The following is an 18,912-nucleotide window of genomic DNA, read 5'->3' as shown; positions in this document are numbered from 1 at the left end:
TCCAGGAGGCTAATTAACATTTCTGGACCTAGGTCCCAGGGCAATAATGTATCCCCCAATGTCTCTGCTGATTAAACTAGAAGAAATGTGCACCACTGAAACCGGTATAAAATTGCAATGAAGTTCATTACCAATCTTTAGACAAAATGGAGAAAATCAGACTTTAAAGAGTAGGATGTTCCCTGATCTTTGATGATTTTAAATAAGCCAACTTTTTAAGGAATTACAAGAGAAGTTTTGATTTGAAATCAATGGAGGAAGGGCACTAATAAGCAATTGTTAAATGAAGGGACAGACAGACATGCCTTCTTCTCAAAGCCTGCCTGAATACTTTGTGAGTAATCAGGACATGCATTAGGATTAAGAAAGAAAATATGTGATAATTTATTTCACCTTCTCATGCACATCTGACATCTCAGTTCTGACACTATGTAGCTCCAGAGATACAATCCCTCATCGTCTTTTCCATGTCAAAAGTGAGTATGTACAGAGATCATCAATGTTACCCTTCCACGGTGGTGAATTATTAGATCTTTATCAATTTAAATTTCTACTAATCTTTGGGGCATTTTAATTTAAAATCTTGTTTTTAAAATTTTTTAATGATCAAGTAAGCATGAAGTAAAAAAAAAGACATTTTTGGCTGGTTTAAACAGAGGTATTTCCTCTAAACAAGTTTCAAGGGAAATCTAAACCTGTGCTCAATATTCCTCAGCTACTTTCCCCTTCCCAATGCTGCTTTTCCCTTTCTCAGCTTTGCAGTTAATTGAAATTGCAATGAAAAACCACTCTTTGACTGAATTCATCCTTCTTGGACTAACAGATATTCCAGAGCTTCAGATTATCATTTTTATATTTCTCCTCCTTACATATATGTTCAGCATCATTGGGAATCTGACAATCATCATCCTCACATTGCTGGACTCCCACCTCCAGACTCCCATGTATTTCTTCCTCCGGAATTTCTCCTTCCTGGAAATTTCCTTTACATCCACTTTCACTCCTAGGCTGCTATTCAGCATCTCAACTGGGATCAAGACTATCAGCTTTGCTGGATGCTTCACTCAATATTTCTTTGCTATTTTCTTTGGGGCCACTGAATTTTACCTTCTGACTGCCATGTCCTATGACCGCTATGTGGCCATCTGCAAACCTCTGCATTATACCACCATCATGAACAGCAGGGTCTGCCTCCAGATGGTTCTCTGCTCTTGGCTGTGTGGCTTCCTGATCATCTTGTTCCCAATCATCCTGACCAGTCATCTGGATTTCTGTGGGTCCAATGTGCTAAATCATTATTACTGTGACTATGGACCCCTCATAGAAATCTCTTGCTCAGACACTAGTCTACTGGAACTATTCGACTTTATCTTAGCACTTCTGACACTGGTAGTCACACTGGTGCTGGTGACCCTCTCCTACACAAACATCATCAGGACCATTCTGAAGATCCCTTCTGCTCAGCAAAGGAAAAAGGCCTTTTCCACATGTTCTTCCCACATGATTGTCATCTCCCTCTCTTATGGAAGCTGCATCTTTATGTACATAAAGCCTTCAGCAAAAGAAGGAGTTGCCTTCAATAAGGGAATAGCTGTGCTCAATACATCAGTTGCCCCTTTATTGAATCCATTCATTTACACTCTAAGGAATAAACAGGTAAAACAAGCCTTCAAGGATATGGCCAGAAAAATTGTGCATCTTCATTTATTTTAATGGCCTCAAAACAAATGAAAATTGTTAATGATGTTCCTGAAGGAGCTCTTCAGTTGTTAAAGTGATTTCTTAGATGAATTCAATGTAAATACCTATTGAATTTTCAGATTAAATTTCCACCAAGAAATGGTTAATTAAAGAAGGTTAATTTAAATTTGTCCAGGGATAACTTTTAGATGTAAAAAAAAGAGAAAAGTCTTTTTTAGACTATGCAAACACAGACAAAATGAACACACAAAGAAACAAACCAAAACTAAAAAAAAAAAAAAAAAAGAAAAGAAAAACCTGCTTGAAAACTCGTTTGCTTATCATAAATATGACAAGCTGAATGATCAACTCTCTATCCCCCAAAGAGCTCTAGGACTCATTAATAATTATCAGAGTGTTGATACAGGTCAGTGATAGAACATTTCTCTAGAATGTTCAGAAGTAAAAAAAAAATAGTAATTATCTTGTTATTATCAAAAAGTTATAAATGTACTGTGTTAAATATGAATGGCTGTTTCTCAGAAGAGATTTTTCATAAACTATGCCCAAAAATATTCTACAAGAACACTTTTTTATGGTTTAAACAGCTTATTTCTGAAGATACTCCTTTTATTTTATTTTACTTGTTTTTTAGATGTACATGGACACAATACCTTTATTTTATTTGTGTCATGCTGAGGATTGAACCCAGTGTCTCATATGTGTGAGGCAAGTGCTCTACCATGGAGCCACAATCCCAGCCCATGAAGCTACTCCTTATGATGACTCCAAAAACTGCCTCTCTGCCACCACCTACAGAAAGGATTTCTTATGGTACAGTGTTAGATGACATGAATATTTTTAAGGACACTTCTGGCTGTCTTATTTGGGTGCTGAAATTAGAATGAAAGGTGTTAAATGGAATCATCTTGTTTCATTGAAAAGGAGACCCAGGCAAAGAGAAATCACAGAGAATTTTGGCAATGATAAAAATCCACCAAGACAACAGTGTAACAAGACTGTGCCTGACATTTAGAGGACACATTTATAGATGATTCTGGGGCGGTTAGGGTTGTTAATAAGGATGCTATGTCATGGTCTATTAACCCTCTCCACAGCTCCCTGCTTGAAGGTCCTTTGGATACCCCTCTGACATTGCCCATCATTGTGAGGATGGTAGACCCCTGGCTTCTCTGCTTAAGTGGAACCACCTGGCATCTGACATCCTCAAAAATATTAACAATCCTAACTCTATGGCTATTTATGTCCCCCATGACCATCTATCTCTCCCACCTTCATATGTGGTGTATGAAAACCACTATTAAACATTAGTGATACTTGTTCCCATCTCAGAATCCTAGTCCTCATTCCCTTGGAGAATGTGGGGCCTCCTTGGAATGAATCTTTGTAGGGCCTTATAAGATATTTCCACATCAGTGAGCATTGGACATTGCTTTTTCCAGGCTCTATGGGACACCTTAGCCATGAAATGACATCCTTGCCCAGATGTTAAATCCCATATCTTTAGAAAGTTTCCCATGTCCATAAATTTTAGCTCAACAAGTCTTATATGCCTGACCTCTAAGCAATATCTATATCTCTGACTCCACCCAGGACAAGTTGTCTGGTGATTACAACTATTTCAGTGTATGGATTTTTTTTTTCTACCCCTAAGTCACCATGTCTCCACATACATGATATGGGATTTAATGATTAGCTTAGCACCTAGGAAAGGTGATGAGAACAGCTCCAGAGGGAAGTCTTTCCTCTCTTGCATAGTACAGACCCCTGAACCACCTGCTTACCACTTCTTACTAAAGAAGAATGAGTCACAGTTATAATTCCAATTGTCCATAGGGTTCAAAATGTGAAAATACTCAGGCCTATATATCAAAACATCCTTTTTTTATATTTCTAGTCATGTTTCCCTCATCAGGGTCTTTAGCTTTATAACACACCTGTGTTGTGAAAAATTCAGAGGTTTCTGGAACTCAATGACTAGAAGAAGCAGATCAACATGCCACTCACATGTTTGTTATTACACTACACAAAATATATCCTCCTTTGAAAGCTACCATGTAGACCCTCTGGCTCTCACAATTAGCTACTTACTAGTTATTACACTCTTGTGATCCATCTTTAGGGCATCAATATAACTTACCTTTAACTATTCATTTATACATGCTCTCCAACATAACATAAAATACTATGTGTCATGCAGAAGAAGAAGAGAAGAAGAAGAAACTGTTTTGTTTTCTTATGCAAAACATAAAACATTAAATATAACTATTCTCAGATATGACAGATACTCACATTATCAGACAGGAACTTGGAAATTATTTTGATGACCATGTTAAGGATTTAGTGAACAAGGGGGCAAATATGTCTGAACAATTTGGAAACTTTGTGGAAAGACAAAGTATTTTTTATGAATGTAATTGAATGTTAAACTATAACTCATAGTAACAGAATTAAAGAATTTCTAATTAACCTACTGGACACGGCTCAAGAAAGAATTAGTATTTAGTTAAGAGAAAAAATCCAAATTAAGTGCAAAGATAAAAAACTAAGTTGGGGGACAGACTATTCCTGAATCATGGCATAACATCAAATACTATAAAATACGTTCATTATGTGTTCCAGAAGAAGAGAGCAAAAATGAGGGGAAAGAAATATTTGCAATGTTGTAGTCACACAAACTTTAAAAAAAAAAAAGGAAAAAGAAGGCTTATTGCTTTGCTAGCAAAAAAAAAACACAGAGGACTATGGTCAGAGTGGCTGTGATTCTGCCCATCAAGTTGAGCAGGAGATTTTAGCTTCTGAAGAGGTGGTTCAAAGGTTATATTCCACCTGATCTCTGTTGTAATTCACTTGTTAATTTGGGAGAGGTTCTTCTGCTGTCTTCAATAAATTACTTCATTCCTGTGATGGGTGTGTTCTCAAAGACAGATAACTCAGAATAGGATGCAGAAGAAAGGTAATCCTATTTCCCTGAGATTAAGGAGGGGAATAGATTAGGAAGAAGCAGGGCAAGAGGAAGAGGAAAAACAATGTTCATTTAAAAAATAAGTTACAGTGGCAGAGCAGATCTTCCAAACAAAACTTAAACAAAGAAACAATAGAACTAAATAATACAATCGATAATTGAGACTTAAGGGAGATATGTAGAATATTTCATCCATCCATCCACAAGTGAATGTGCTTTCTTCTCAGCAGCACATGGATGCTTCTTTAAAATAGGTCATTTCTCATGCCAAAAAGCAACTCAGAAAATGAAAAAAAAAAATTGAGATACTACCCTGAACTCTATCAGATCATAATAGAATAAAATTAGAAATCAATGATAAAATAAAAAAAAAAATAAGATACCCCTGAAAGACCTAAGAAACCTCATTTCCCTAGGACCTTATTTTGCTCTGAAACTTAACCTCTGACCTACTGTAGTCCTAAAGTAAGGAAATACCACAGAGATCTCTGCACAAACAGTTCTTGGAAAAGCTGCAGATGATGATTGCCTAAGATAGGCCACATGTGGAAATATCTGAAATTCTAGATGGCCCCCACCTAGGTGGGGTGACCAATATCTAAACCAGAAGCCCTGCAACTTGGTACATACCCCCCCCCTTACAACACCCTCATGGTTTAAACCAATCATTTTAAGTGCATCAACTCCTTGAACTAACCAATAATCCTTTCCAGATTCTTTCTGGCCACTTGATATGCTAATCATGATTTAGAGTTGTTTTATGATTTTCCAGTGGACTGTGATGATTTGCTAACAGATGCTATGATGTATGTGAAGTCCCTGCTTTCCCTAAAGAGTGTATAAAACTGCTGCAAACCCTGGACTTGGGGCCTCTCAGCGACACCAATTTCTGTGTGCAGAGGACCTAGCTAGCTCACAATAAATACCTCCTTGCTGCTTACATTGATCTTGGTCTCTGGTGGATTTGGGGGGTCCTGAACTCAAGCATATCAACCCCAACACTTGGAGACTAAGCAATACATTATTGAATGACAAATAGATAACAGAAGAAATCAGGGATCAATAAAAAAATACTTAAAACATATAAAAACCTCTGGGACTCCATGAAGGCAGTGCTAAGAGGAGAGTTCATGCAATGACTCATTCATTAAAAAATGGAAAGTCAATGAATAAATGACCTAACATTACATCTCAAAGAGCTAGAAAAAGAACAACAAACCAATACCAAAAGCAGTAAAAGACAGGAAATAATTAAAATTGGAACTGAAATCAATATAATTGAAACAATTTAAGAAATTGACAAAACAAAAAGCTGGTTCTTTGAAAAAATAAAATTAACAAACCCTTAGCCACAGTAATAAAAAACCAAGTTACTGAATTCATGGTGAAAAAAATAATATCACAATGACATACTGAAATACAGAAGGTAATCAGAAAGTTCTTTGAAATTCATACTCAAAAAAAAAAAAAAAGAAAAAGAAAAAGAAAAAAAAATCTTTGAAGCAAAAACAAAGGTGAAGCAGTTAGTGTAGGTAGATGAATCCAGTTAGGTAGGAAGATGGAAGATGAATAGGGTTGGGAAGGTGGACATTGGTTCAAAGGGGAATGGAATGTTAATACCTTCAGGACACTTCACATTCCCCTAACAGATATCCAAACAACACCTACCACTCAGGAGACTGGCCCTCCCAGCAGGGAATTATTAATGAGTATTTCCTGGCTCACTCCCCCTGAATTGCCTCTCTCCTGCTTTTTCACCACATGGTGGGATAAAAGGTAGGACATGAGAAGTAAAAAACACAGAAATTATAAGAAGGACATGACTCACCCCCTTACATAATTATGAGAAGAACATGACTCACCACCCCAGCTCTGTTCTCCCTTCTCTGCTGAGAAGACTGTGTTACTATTCTTTAAATCAAACTTGTTGCTTCCATATTTCCCTGTGGTTCAACCTTCACATCTGGGGAGCAGAACTCATTATCATCAGTAACTGGCTATAATATCTTGATGACATCAACAAATTTCTAGAGACATACAACTAACCCAAGCTGAGTCAGGAAGACCTACACAATTTAAACAGATCAGTTTCAAGCAAGGAAATGACAGGTTGATGGTGGTGACTTAGGAACAAAGCACAAAGCAGCCCACTAAGCTCAAAAGAAACATCAATCAGGCACCCACAGAACCACCTGTCAATCAGCAGGGTCTCCTGGCCAATCCTGGATCTTAGCCAGTTCCCCTGATCAACTCCACTGGGACAAGGGACTCTAAAAATTCTTTTTCCTGTTCCAAGCCCTTCCCTTCCTGCCATAAGCCCCATAAAATTCTAGTCCAGTGGAGCCTCCACTCAGTTTCTCCTCAAACCCTCTTCCTATCCTCTCTGTTGGTCTGATAGAGTTCTGCCAGGGAGTGGAGTCTCAATAAAGCCTCCTCAGCAGCCTTTTAAAATCTGCCTCCTTTTGGTTGCTGCCATTGCCTGACCTTGTCGCAGTCTGGCTGGGCACAAAATAACCAAGCCACCACACACATTGTAGATTCAAACAGCAACTCTTTATTCTCGAACTGTCACCGGCACTCTACACGCACGTTCTGGGAAAGTCCACACCTTCACCGGGCTCTGCATCCCAAATACTCTCTGAATCCTGTGAGAACTCAACAGGAACTCAAGGAGCGGGTGCCTGAGGCAGCAGGATATGCCCTATTCCCAGCAGGATCCACACCCTAAACCCGGATCCGCCCTGGTCCTTGAGCAGGGTCACCTTTCTCAAACATTCATGCAATGTCACTGCAAATGACCTGGGTCCAAGGCAAGCCCATTTCCACAATGGAGAGTCCTCCCTCTAAGCAACATTGGGTAGGCTGACAAGGAAATTGCCATGTGTCATTCCTACTTGTCTATGGCTCTCAGCAGACCTTACAGGAAATAGGAGACAACATCAAAATTCTACCAAGAAAGAAAAGCCCAGGACCAGACAAATTCTTAGCCAAGTTCTACAAGACCTTCAAAGAAGAATTAATACCAATACTCCTCAAATTATTCCATGAAATAGAAAAGGAGAGAACACTTCCAAACCTATTCATATATATATATATATATATATATATATATATATATATATATATATATACACACACACACACACACACACACACACACATACATATTTAGTTGTGGTTGGACACAATACCTTTGTTTTATTTATTTATTTTTATGTGGTGCTGAGGATCAAACCCAGCCCCTTGCACATGCTAGGTGAGCACTTAACGGCTGAGCCACAACCCAAGTCCCCCAAATCTATTTTATGAGGTTAGTATCACCCTGATACCAAAACCAGACAAAGACACATTAAGTAATAAAACTTCAGACCAATACCCATGATGAACATAGATGCAAAAATTCTTAATAAAATTCTGACAAATCTCATACAAAAACATATTTAAAAGATAGTTCACCATGATCAAGTGGGGTTCATTCCAGGGATGCAAGGTTGATTCAACATATGGAAATCAATTTAAGCATTATTAATCACATCAATAGACTAAAAGCTAAGAATCATATGATTATATCAATAGATGCAGAGAAAACATTTGACAAAATATAAAACCCTTTTATGTTCAAACACTAAAAAAACTAGGGGTAGTAGGAATATAAATCAACATTGTAAAAGCTATCTCTGCAAAACCCAAGGCCAATATCATTCTACATAAAGAGAAACTAGAAGCATTCCCTCTAAAAATTAGAGCAAGACAGGGATCCCTTCTTTTACCACTTCTATTCAACATAGTCCTTAAAACTCTAGCCAGAGAAATTAGACAGATGAAAGATATTAAACAGACATGAATAAGAAAATAAGAACTCAATGGGGCTGGAGTTGTAGCTCAATGGTGAAGCACTTGCTTCACAAGTGTGAGGCACTGGGTTTGATTCTAGCACCACATACAAAGAAATAAAGGCATTGAGTACATACACACACACACACACACACACAATATATATATATATATATATATATATATATATATATATATATATATATATATATATATATATAATATATATGTCACTGCAAATGACCTGGGTCCAAGGCAAGCCCATTTCCACAATGGATATAATTTAATAGATATACATATTAGTATGTATATATACATACATATGTATTTATGTATGTATTTAAAGAACTCAAACTATCACTATTTGCCAAAGACATGATTCTATCCTACAGGATGCAAAAAATTCCACCAGAAAACTTCTACAATTAATAAATGAATTCAGCAAAATAGCAGTATATAAAATCAATACCCATAAATCAAATTCATTTGTATACATCAGTGATGAATCCTCTGAAAAAGAAATTAGAAAAACTATCCCATTACCAGTAGCCTCAGGGGAAAATAAAGTACTTGGGGGAATCAATTTAACAAAAGAGGTTAAAGACCTCTACAGTGAAAACTATAGAACACTAAAGAAAGAAATTTAAAAAGACCCTAACAGATGGAATTGTCTACCATGCTATTGGATAAGCAGAATTAACATTGTCAAGATGGCCATACTACCAAAACCATTATACAGATTTAATGCAATTTCTATTAAAATGCCAATTACATTTTTCATAGAACTAGAAAAAGCAATCATAAAATTTATTTGCAAAAATAAGAGAGGCAGAATAGTGAAAGTATTTCTTAGGAAGAAGAGTAAAGCAAGAGGCATCACAATACCAGATCTTAAATTATACTACAAAGCCATAGTAACAAAACTGATATGGTATTGGCACCAAAACAGACACATAGTCCAATGGCACAGAATGGAAGATACAGAGACAAACCCATATAAATACAGTTACCCCATACTAGACAAAGGCACCAAAAACATACATTGGAAAAAAGATAACCTTTTTAACAAATGGTGCTGGGAAAACTGGAAATCCATATGTAGCAAAATAAAATTAAACCCCTATCTCTAACCCTGCATGAAACTCAACTCAAAGGAAATCCAAGTCTTAGGCTCTAGAACAGACACCCTGTACCTAATAGAAGAAAACATTGGTCCAAATCTTACCATGTTGGCTTTGGAACTGACTTCATTAACAAGACTCCTAAAGCACAAGAAGTAAAATCAAGAATCAATAAATGGGATGTAATCAAACTAAAAAGTTCTTTTCAGCAAAATGATCAAGAAGGTGAAGAGAAAGCCTACAGGGTGGAAGAAAATCTTTACCACATGCACCCCAGAGTTAGCATTAATCTCCAGGATATATGAAAAAAATGTAAAAAAAAAAAGCTTAAAAGCAAAAAAATAAACAACCCAATAAATAAATGTGTAGGGAAATGAACAGGCACTTCACAGAAGAAGATATACAATTGATCAACAAATATATTAAAAAAATGTTCAACATCTTTAGCAATTAGAAGAATGTAAATCAAAACTGCTCAAAGATTTTATCTCACTCCAGTCAGAATGGCAACTATCGAGAACCAAGAGACAATAAAGGTTGGCAAGGATGTGGGGAAACAGGTACCCTCATACATTGCTGATGGGACTCTAAGTTGGTGCAACCACTATGGAAAGCAGTATGGAGATTCCTCAGAAAACTAGGAAGGGAACCACCATTTGACCCATCTATTCCACTCTTCAGTTTATACACACAGGACTTAAAATCAACATATTACAGTGATGCAGCCACATCAATGTTTATAGCAGGTCAAAGCACAATAGCTAAACTATTGAACCAACCTAGATGCCCTTCAACAGATGTTTGGCTGAAGAAAATGTGGTATATATGCACAGTGGCATATTACTCAGCCTTGAATAATACTGAAATTATAGCATTTGCCAGTAAATGGATGGAACTGGAGAACATCATGCTAAGCAAAATAAGCCAACACCTGCAAAACAAAGGCCAAATACTTTCTCTGATATGCAGATGCTAATCCTCAATAAGAGTGAAGCTGTTAGGGAAGAATAAGGGTACTTTGGATTAGGTAGAGAGGAGTGAAGAGACAGAAGGGGATGCTGGGGGGAGGAAGGATAGTAAAATTACTTGGACATTAATGCCCTATGTGCATATGTGACTACATGACCAATGTAATCCTAAAACATATACAACCAGAAGAATGAGAAATTATACTCCATTTCTGTATGATGTATCAAAATGCATTCTACTGTCATGTATAACTAATTAGAAAACTTTTTAAAGGAAAAATCAATAAATAAATTTGGTTTGTATTACTGCACAATAAAGACCTTTTAATACTAGAAGAAATTACCAATAAATTTTCAAAATTAGAATTATCTAAAAATATTTTGGAATAATGACAAAGATAACCCCATGATAATAATATACATCCATGAAGTTTCATTAAAATATGTGCATGTCGTATTTTTATGGAAAAACACAAAAGTTACAAAACAGATGGAAATGTATAGAAATAATAAATACAGCTTAGTAGTAGAGCACTTGCCTAGACACATAAGGACCTGGGTTTGATCCTAGTATAGGAAATAATAATAACAATAGCAGCAGCAACAACAACATAAACAAAACTACACAAGATTAAAATAGGTGACATTGGATTTATGTACTTAAATTCTATTACAAGTCAATCATCTTTCATTCAAAAATTCCAAATCCAAAGTGCTCTGAAATCTGAAACATTTTACACACCAACATGATGCCACAGGTGGAAAATACCATACCTGACTCTCACTCAGGCAAGGGAATGGGGTTTCCTCCAGAGGGATGGGCTAGTTGAGAAATAAAAGCTAAGAAAAGTAGTGCTATGAAATAACCAAGGAACACAGAAAAGTAGTTTCAGAGTGGGGGCAGTGACAGGCAAGGCTGACCAGATGGGTCCAGCTTCTAACAAAGAAAGGAGTCTGTGTTTGCTTTATTTGTATTGGAACACATCAAAGAAATTCTATGGAAAGTTCTTCACCAAAACAGGTAGAGGTGGGGGCAGGTAAGCTGCTGGGTTCTTAGGTGTTCACACCCACCTCCAGTGCTGCATGAGACCTCTTAGCAGAGCTGAGGGGAAGTTCACTTGCATTTGGGACTGCCATGCGGAGTTCCCAGTACCATATTTACCCCCTCACTGGCTATGATGCTGAAAAATGTCCTCATGCATTTCACAGATGGCTTCCTGCACCTGTCCTGGGTCACAGGCCACAGTCAAAACACAGGAACACTAAAAATACTGCCCCAAATTACCTTCACATTATGTGTGTAAGTTGTATTTGAAACATCAGTGGATTTCATGGTTGGACTTGGGTCACATCCTCAAACTATTTCATTAGGAACAAGCAAATATTTCAAAATCCAAGTAAATCCCAAAACTGTGCTTCTGGTCCCTAGCATTTCAGATAAGGGATGTTTTCAAAGTATAATTTCCTGTATTTTTTTCTTCCAGAGAATAGGTTTTCTTCAGTCCTTAAGGATCCAGCTCATGACATGGGTTTGGGTGGAGGATGTGGGGCAGCACCAGCAGGTCTAAACTGGGGTAAGTCTCTTCTAAACTGCACAAGGTAGATTTCTGCCTACCTTAATCTGAATGGCGTAATTCACACAGTAATGCAGCTTCACATAGAGCTTGGGAAGCCCATAAGTGCAGAGGACACTGGCTTTGGAAATGTCCAGGATGGCTACAGCCTTTGTTTCAAATGAGTTACTTTTTGTTTCAATCTTTGCAGTAATACAAATGCATTTTATTTTAATTATTAATATACATTGTACAAATTGATGGGATTTATTGAGATTTTTTCATACACATGTATGTGGGGGGCAATCATCCCATTCACCCTTTTTCTATCCTCTCCTCCTTCTTTTCACACCATTTCCATCCTTCCCATTTCCTCATGGTCCCTATTCTACTTTCATGTTTGATTTTGTTTGCTTGTTTGTTTGGTTTGGTTTCCACATAAGAAAAAAAAAAAACATGCAATATTTGTTTTTCTTTTTTTGGCTTATGTTACTTAACATAATATCCTCAAATTCTATCCATTTGTCCACAACTGATGGTATTTCATTCTTCTTTCTGGCTGAGCATTCGTGTGTGTGTGTGTGTGTGTGTGTGTGTGTGTGCGTGTGTGTGTTGTATGATATTTTCTTTATTCATTAATCTTTTGATAGTCACCAACACTTATTCCATATCTTAGGTATTGTGAATAGCACTATCATAAACATGGGTATGTGGGTGGCTCTTTCATATGGAACTTTGTTTTCTTTCAATATATACCCAGGAGTGGGATAAATGGATCAGGTGGTAATCATATTTTCAATTTTGGGGGGAACTTCCATACTATTTCCACAGTAATTGTACTAATTTACAACCTCACCAGCAATGTAGAATAATTCCTTTTTGTCCACATCCTTGCCAGCATTTGATATTTTTGTTGTTTTGATAATAACCATTCTAACTATGGTAAGACAAAATCTTATAGTAGCTTTGATTTTCATGTCCTTGGCTGATAAAAAGATTGTGTAAGGGAAATAAAAAAGGGACACAGAGACAAGATGCAAAGGCAAGAGAGAAATATGGCAGAATGGCAGAATGGCAGAATGGCCAAGCTCCCAGCTTTATTTATATCAACAGGTTACTTTAGGTCATTGGCATCATTAGTACATATTGTTCATTGCATCATTAGGCAGGTTACAGAACTAGCAACATTATGCAGTTTATTCCTCAGTTACATACTAAGTTGCAATGTGAAATGTTAGGAGCTTTGTGTAGCTCTCAAGAAAGTCCATTGTATAAAGTTACTGTTATGGGGACAGGTTTAGGCTCAGTGAAACACTGTGGTTGTTCAACAAGAGAGTTCCTTTATTCCCAGGAGCTGTGTGCCTGAGATCAAGGGCAAGGCTAATAAGACTCTAGTGGCATTGCCACAGCAGCTAGACATAGCACATGTATCTTACTAGTTCCTAGGAGAAACTGCAGGGCGTTCTAAGGGTGGGAAACAGAGTGACAGTTACCCACTGGGAGTTTGCTCATCAGAGGAATGCTTCCCTGGATATGTCAGAATTCCAACAACATTGGGCATTTCTTCATATATATTTTTTGGCTATTTTATTTCTTCTTTTGAGAAGTGTCTATTCAGATCACTTGCCCATTTTTTATTGGATTCTTTGTTAAGTTTTTTGAGGTCTTTATGTATATTCCAGAAGAAGAGCTGGCAAGATTTGCTTCCATTATATAGATTGTCTCCTTGATCTGCTGATTGTTTTGCTGAGCAGAAGCTTTTTAATGTGAGCACAGCCCTTTTTGTTGTAGGTTTCTTTCTTCTTCTTGGAAACAAGACTGGAGAGATAAGGGATATGTTACCTGCAGTTTCACAGATATATGGTTAAAGTACATTTTTCAATTAAAAAATATAGTAAAATTTGTGAAATTTTGTGTGAGTTATGTAAAATTCTCAGTTGTTGTCTTTCTCCTCAAAAAAGGGCTATTACAAGTTTCAAACATGTTCATATTAAGCAATGTTAAATTTATCCTTAAAATTGATGAAATGGTATACTAAAAAATGTTAAAATCATGTATTACTGTGAAAAATTATGAAAGAGCTGTTGGTGAGAACTTAGAACATAACATCCTTAAACATTAGTATGTCACTGAATGATTGAACAAGGATAAACAGCAACCATGGGGGGAAGATTAGCTATCTGTGTAAGAGGTAGGAGAAACCAGTATCATTGTTTTTCTTAGATTGGGTATTATGACTAAGCTTACACGGTATCAAATAGATTTCACAAATAGATTGATTAAGTGTTTTAAATCAAATAGCATATGAAAAATTATACTTTGAATTGCACAACTTTTGTGTTTAATGTTTGCATTTCTGTAAGTACTACTTATAATATGCCTAGGCATATCTGCAGAAAAATATAAAAACATATGTAATGAAACATCAGTTACTCATTTTATATTCTTTTTCCATACTATCAGACAAAATTTTCAACTTCATAAATTACCCATATGAGAGAAACAAAAGAATTTTCAGGTCTTATGCTTTCCAATTGCCCTAAATGATATAAAAACAAGTGAAAACAATTACATTGGTATTTAAAATTTTTTTTGTTGCAGTCAGTGGCAGATGGTACTGATGACTTCCTCTGAGAATACATCATTACTATTGACTGTTAGATTTTATTCATTGGTACACTCTAATTGTCAATTTTGGAAAAAATCTATTAGGCAAAATATGAGAGCAATTAAATATATTATGACACATCCTTATAGAGAAAGACTATACAGCCATTAACAAATTTAAAATATTTCCATGAGTTGATGTGGTGTGTTTGACAGGATATTATGGTTTAGTGAATAATCCCAAAGAAACAAGATAGCTGTAGTATAACACGTTTAGCCTGAGGTTAATTTGTCTATAAGAGGCTATATTTTTTCCATCTTATATACTCACTTTTCCTGTCAACTTAAAAATATTTTTCTTTCTCTCTGTTTCTAAACCCTAAACTGTGTATCTGGGACTGGGTGTATGGTAGGCAGTCAACTAGTACAGCAGCATACACAGAATTCTTTGGAGACAAAGTTAGAACATGTAAAAGTAAGTGAGTGTGTGTGTGTGTGTGTGTGTGTTATGTTTGTAGAAAACACTTCTGTAATTGACAATTTAGCAATCCCTTAGGAAATGATGTTTGGGGATCTCAGTTACCCTGAGAATTCTTTGTTGTTGTTAGATATTTTCCTGTAAGACAGAAGACATAAATTCTTCATGGTATCAAGAGATGGTTAATTTTCATATTTCATTGCATATCACATTTAGCAAGGGGTACGATACTTCAGATAAATGGGTTATAGTAAATTTTAGAAAAGAAGATAATTTGATAAATTTTCTAAGAACATGTAATAAATTAGTCAAAATAATATTTCTCAAATAATATTTAAATCAATTATATGTTTTATGTAGAATTAAGTGCTTAGGGAGAAAAACAGATCATCAGTGCTCTCTGCTGACCAAGACGATGAGTTAAGCATGGAAGTGCAGAAGGTTGGCCCAAATAAGTGTATACCAATGTGTGTTAAACTACTAAACGGTGAGTGTTTTGACTACTAACTATACTTCAGCTTATATATACTCATGAAATATTACAGATAAGATAAAGATAAAATAATAATTTTAAACTTGCAAGACTTTTAATTTTTATGGGGTATTCATTATTTTCAAAAAAAACTGCATACAATTGCATTTATTGGCTCATGTTCACATGATATTATATTACTTTCCCTCACAGCTTGTGTTGTACAGATACATGGTATGTGTGATTGCTAAACCAGGACAAATCAATAGTTTGATATGAGGAAATTCTAGTTTATTACAAAATTGAACATTTATATCAGTGTTGCCATTGAAATGATTTGTGTAAATGAGATAATTTTATGATATATAATTTCACAATCATCTGAATGTGATAAAGAACTCTGGGAATGGGCTGCTGCTCTTTGCAGTGTTTTATGCTTTTATTAGATTCTATTAAACAGGGGAACTCTGGATACTCTTTACAACCAAATTAGGCTAGAGCCATTTCTTTTCTTTGGCTTATCCTACTTAATCTGCCTAGCATAACTTTTAATTTCTTCTAAGGCCCATCTAAAGATCCAAATGCTCAAATATCTCCTTCTTTAAATTCCTGTAGAGAACACTGGGAAGACCACTTTTTGTTTGTTTGTTTGTTTTTCTATTGTCTTAAGAATAAATTATGCTTTCAATGTTGAAAATAATTCTGTTAATATCCTCAATGCAAAACACAAGATTTTACATAGCAACAATTTAAAACAGGTTTGATTATTTTGTTGTGATCATGAAAACACCTAAGAAATAATTTTTCTATAGGGATATTACTAATTCTTTTTAGAAATAGTGTTCCATAACTTAGCTTGTAGTTAAATATTCTATGAAAACTTGAGTAAGAACTTTTAGAAAACTGTGTGATTTTAAAGCCAGGACTTCTGAAAATAACCACTATTAATCTGACCCCTTGCTCTGAACGCAAGCCTGAGCACATTTTTTGAGTGTTTAATCTAATTTGTCCAACATAATACATGCAGAGCATCAAGAATAGTAATTGTTGCATATAGAGTTCTCAATAAGCACAAGATTATTGACTTAGTAGCTTGTTTGCCTGACATTCAAATATCATTGTTTTGAGAAGGCTGTACATGCTATTCAAAATTTGTTTGAAAAGCAGTTCAACCACCCAGTGTAAGTTTGAACTTTATCACATATTTTTATCCCCCCTAGATCATTCTGACTTAAAGTATGCTCATGATTATAATCTACACTTTAAGGAATCAGCAAAAGGATGTGTTATAGTAACAGAAGCATATTCAGTTTTAAAAGTTTTTTCCTTATTACTTCTTTACAAATATATATTTATAAAATTATCTTTCTTGATCTTAATTATTTAATTTTTTCTTAAACTCATTCACTTACTTTTTAAAAAATGTTATTTTCCTTTAGGTTTCTATTACCCTTTCTTTCTCCTCTTGTTGTATTTCCCTCTCATAACACATCCCAAACTCATTTTTATATTTATCTGCTTCTACAAACATTTACTATACATTTCACATCACTGAATCTCAACTGTTTACAAGACTATAACTATAAGAAATATATATATATATATATATATATATATATATATATATATATATTTATTTTTTTTTTTTTTCCTTATATAACTACATCAGCATTACCAAATTATCTAGAATAAAATGTATTGGGGAAAGAATTATATCTGAAATAGGTGTCATCATACAGAAAGAGTTTGATTCTCCCAAGGAAAGTACATATATTATTATCTGTTCATTTGGAAATATTTGAGGACCACCAGTATCATTCACCATAAAAAGCACTCAAAAGTCAGTCATCTTTCATACACTGAATAAAACAGCAGAGGGGTTCACAGTCGGGTTACCTAAACTAGATTTGTTTCTGAGAATGCGTATTTTAAATGTCAAATACAGATTATTGTACGTGTTGTTCTACTTTACAACTTCTTAATCAAGAAATAATATAACATCTCACCTCTTGTATATTACGTAAAAAGTTTCATTATTCAAACCTTATGGGTCTTCTAAATATTTATATAAATAATCAATACTCACTACATTTATAGAATTATATTTTTTTTAGAATATATGAAGTTTTAATTTTTCTGTCAAGAAATTCAGGAAATACAAACTATTTTTCTTAGCAGCACACTACCTGTAAAACATGAAGAGCATTGCATACCTCTACCTGAAACATAATTTTGCTAACTCTAACTTAAGCACAAGTTATCATTGTTATTAGATAGAACTACTCCCTAACCTCCATCATTTAGACATGATAAAAGACATAGTAATGGAAAACCATAAAGTCGTGACAATGTTCATTATAGTGGGTTCAAATGATGACTCACATTTGAAAATTGTGTCACTTATCTTTCTGTTTCTCAATTATTTAGGCACTGCTTTGATCTGATCATTCCTGCACTCACCCTGCTTAATACTCACCAGAACCTCATATAATATTTTCCTTCTTATAAATTTCCTGTACTATTACATGTATCCCTTAATTTTTAGTTATTGTATCTACTGGGAAGAGAACTATTTCTTATAACCATTGTGTCACTTGAATGACTATTAACTTGAAATATTAGCTAACTTCAGAAATTAAAAATATATCAAGCCAGGTATGGTGGTGCAATGCCTGTAATTTCAGTGGCTCTGGAGGCTGAGACATGAAGACCTCAAATTCAAAGCTAGCCTCAGTAATTTAGTGAGGCCCTAAGCAATTCAGTGAGACCCTGTGTCTAAATAAAATACAGGAAAGTCCTGGGGGTGAGGCTCTGTAGTTAAGTGCGCATGCGTTTAATTACTGGTACCAAAAAAAAAAAAAAAAAAAAAATTGAATATTTGAACAGCCCATTGTGATAAAGCACTTTAAAGACTGGTCATAAATTAACATGAATCAAATTAAGGAGCTACATTTCATATGACAATTAAGTGTCCTATAAACTGGAAAGCAGGACTTGCTCAGCTCTGGACAAGGGAAGGATCTCTCAGTGTTCTCATAAACATGATGAATGAAGTGGGATTATGTTCATTGTGATGAACTCTAAGCTGATTTGAGGAATGTCTGTGAATTAGTAAGTTTTTGAAAAATGAACTTTATATCTCTGAAAAGGAAGAAACAACTTCTTACTTGTGATACTAGTTTTTATTTTCTGTAAATTTGATAGGACAAAAGA

At 35.3% G+C, this 18,912-nt stretch overlaps 1 protein-coding gene across 1 annotated transcript; it reads left to right on the top strand.

The window, feature by feature from the left end:
* The first annotated feature begins 777 nt into the window (after positions 1-777).
* LOC114086429 (olfactory receptor 6C4-like) lies at positions 778-1,713 on the top strand. Its single transcript, XM_027927692.2, has one exon. The coding sequence runs from the start codon at positions 778-780 to the stop codon at positions 1,711-1,713; it is 936 nt and encodes a 311-aa protein (XP_027783493.2).
* The last annotated feature ends 17,199 nt before the right edge of the window (positions 1,714-18,912 follow it).

Source organism: Marmota flaviventris, chromosome 3 (assembly GCF_047511675.1).
Source record: "Marmota flaviventris isolate mMarFla1 chromosome 3, mMarFla1.hap1, whole genome shotgun sequence".
Classification (NCBI taxonomy): Eukaryota; Metazoa; Chordata; class Mammalia; order Rodentia; family Sciuridae; genus Marmota; species Marmota flaviventris.
The sequence above is the reverse complement of the archived record's forward strand: the minus strand, read 5'-3'. Positions and strand labels throughout refer to the sequence as shown.

Excerpts from the sequence above, each read along its gene's own strand:
- LOC114086429 (XM_027927692.2), top strand. The coding sequence starts at position 778 with ATGAAAAACCACTCTTTGACTGAATTCATCCTTCTTGGACTAACAGAT.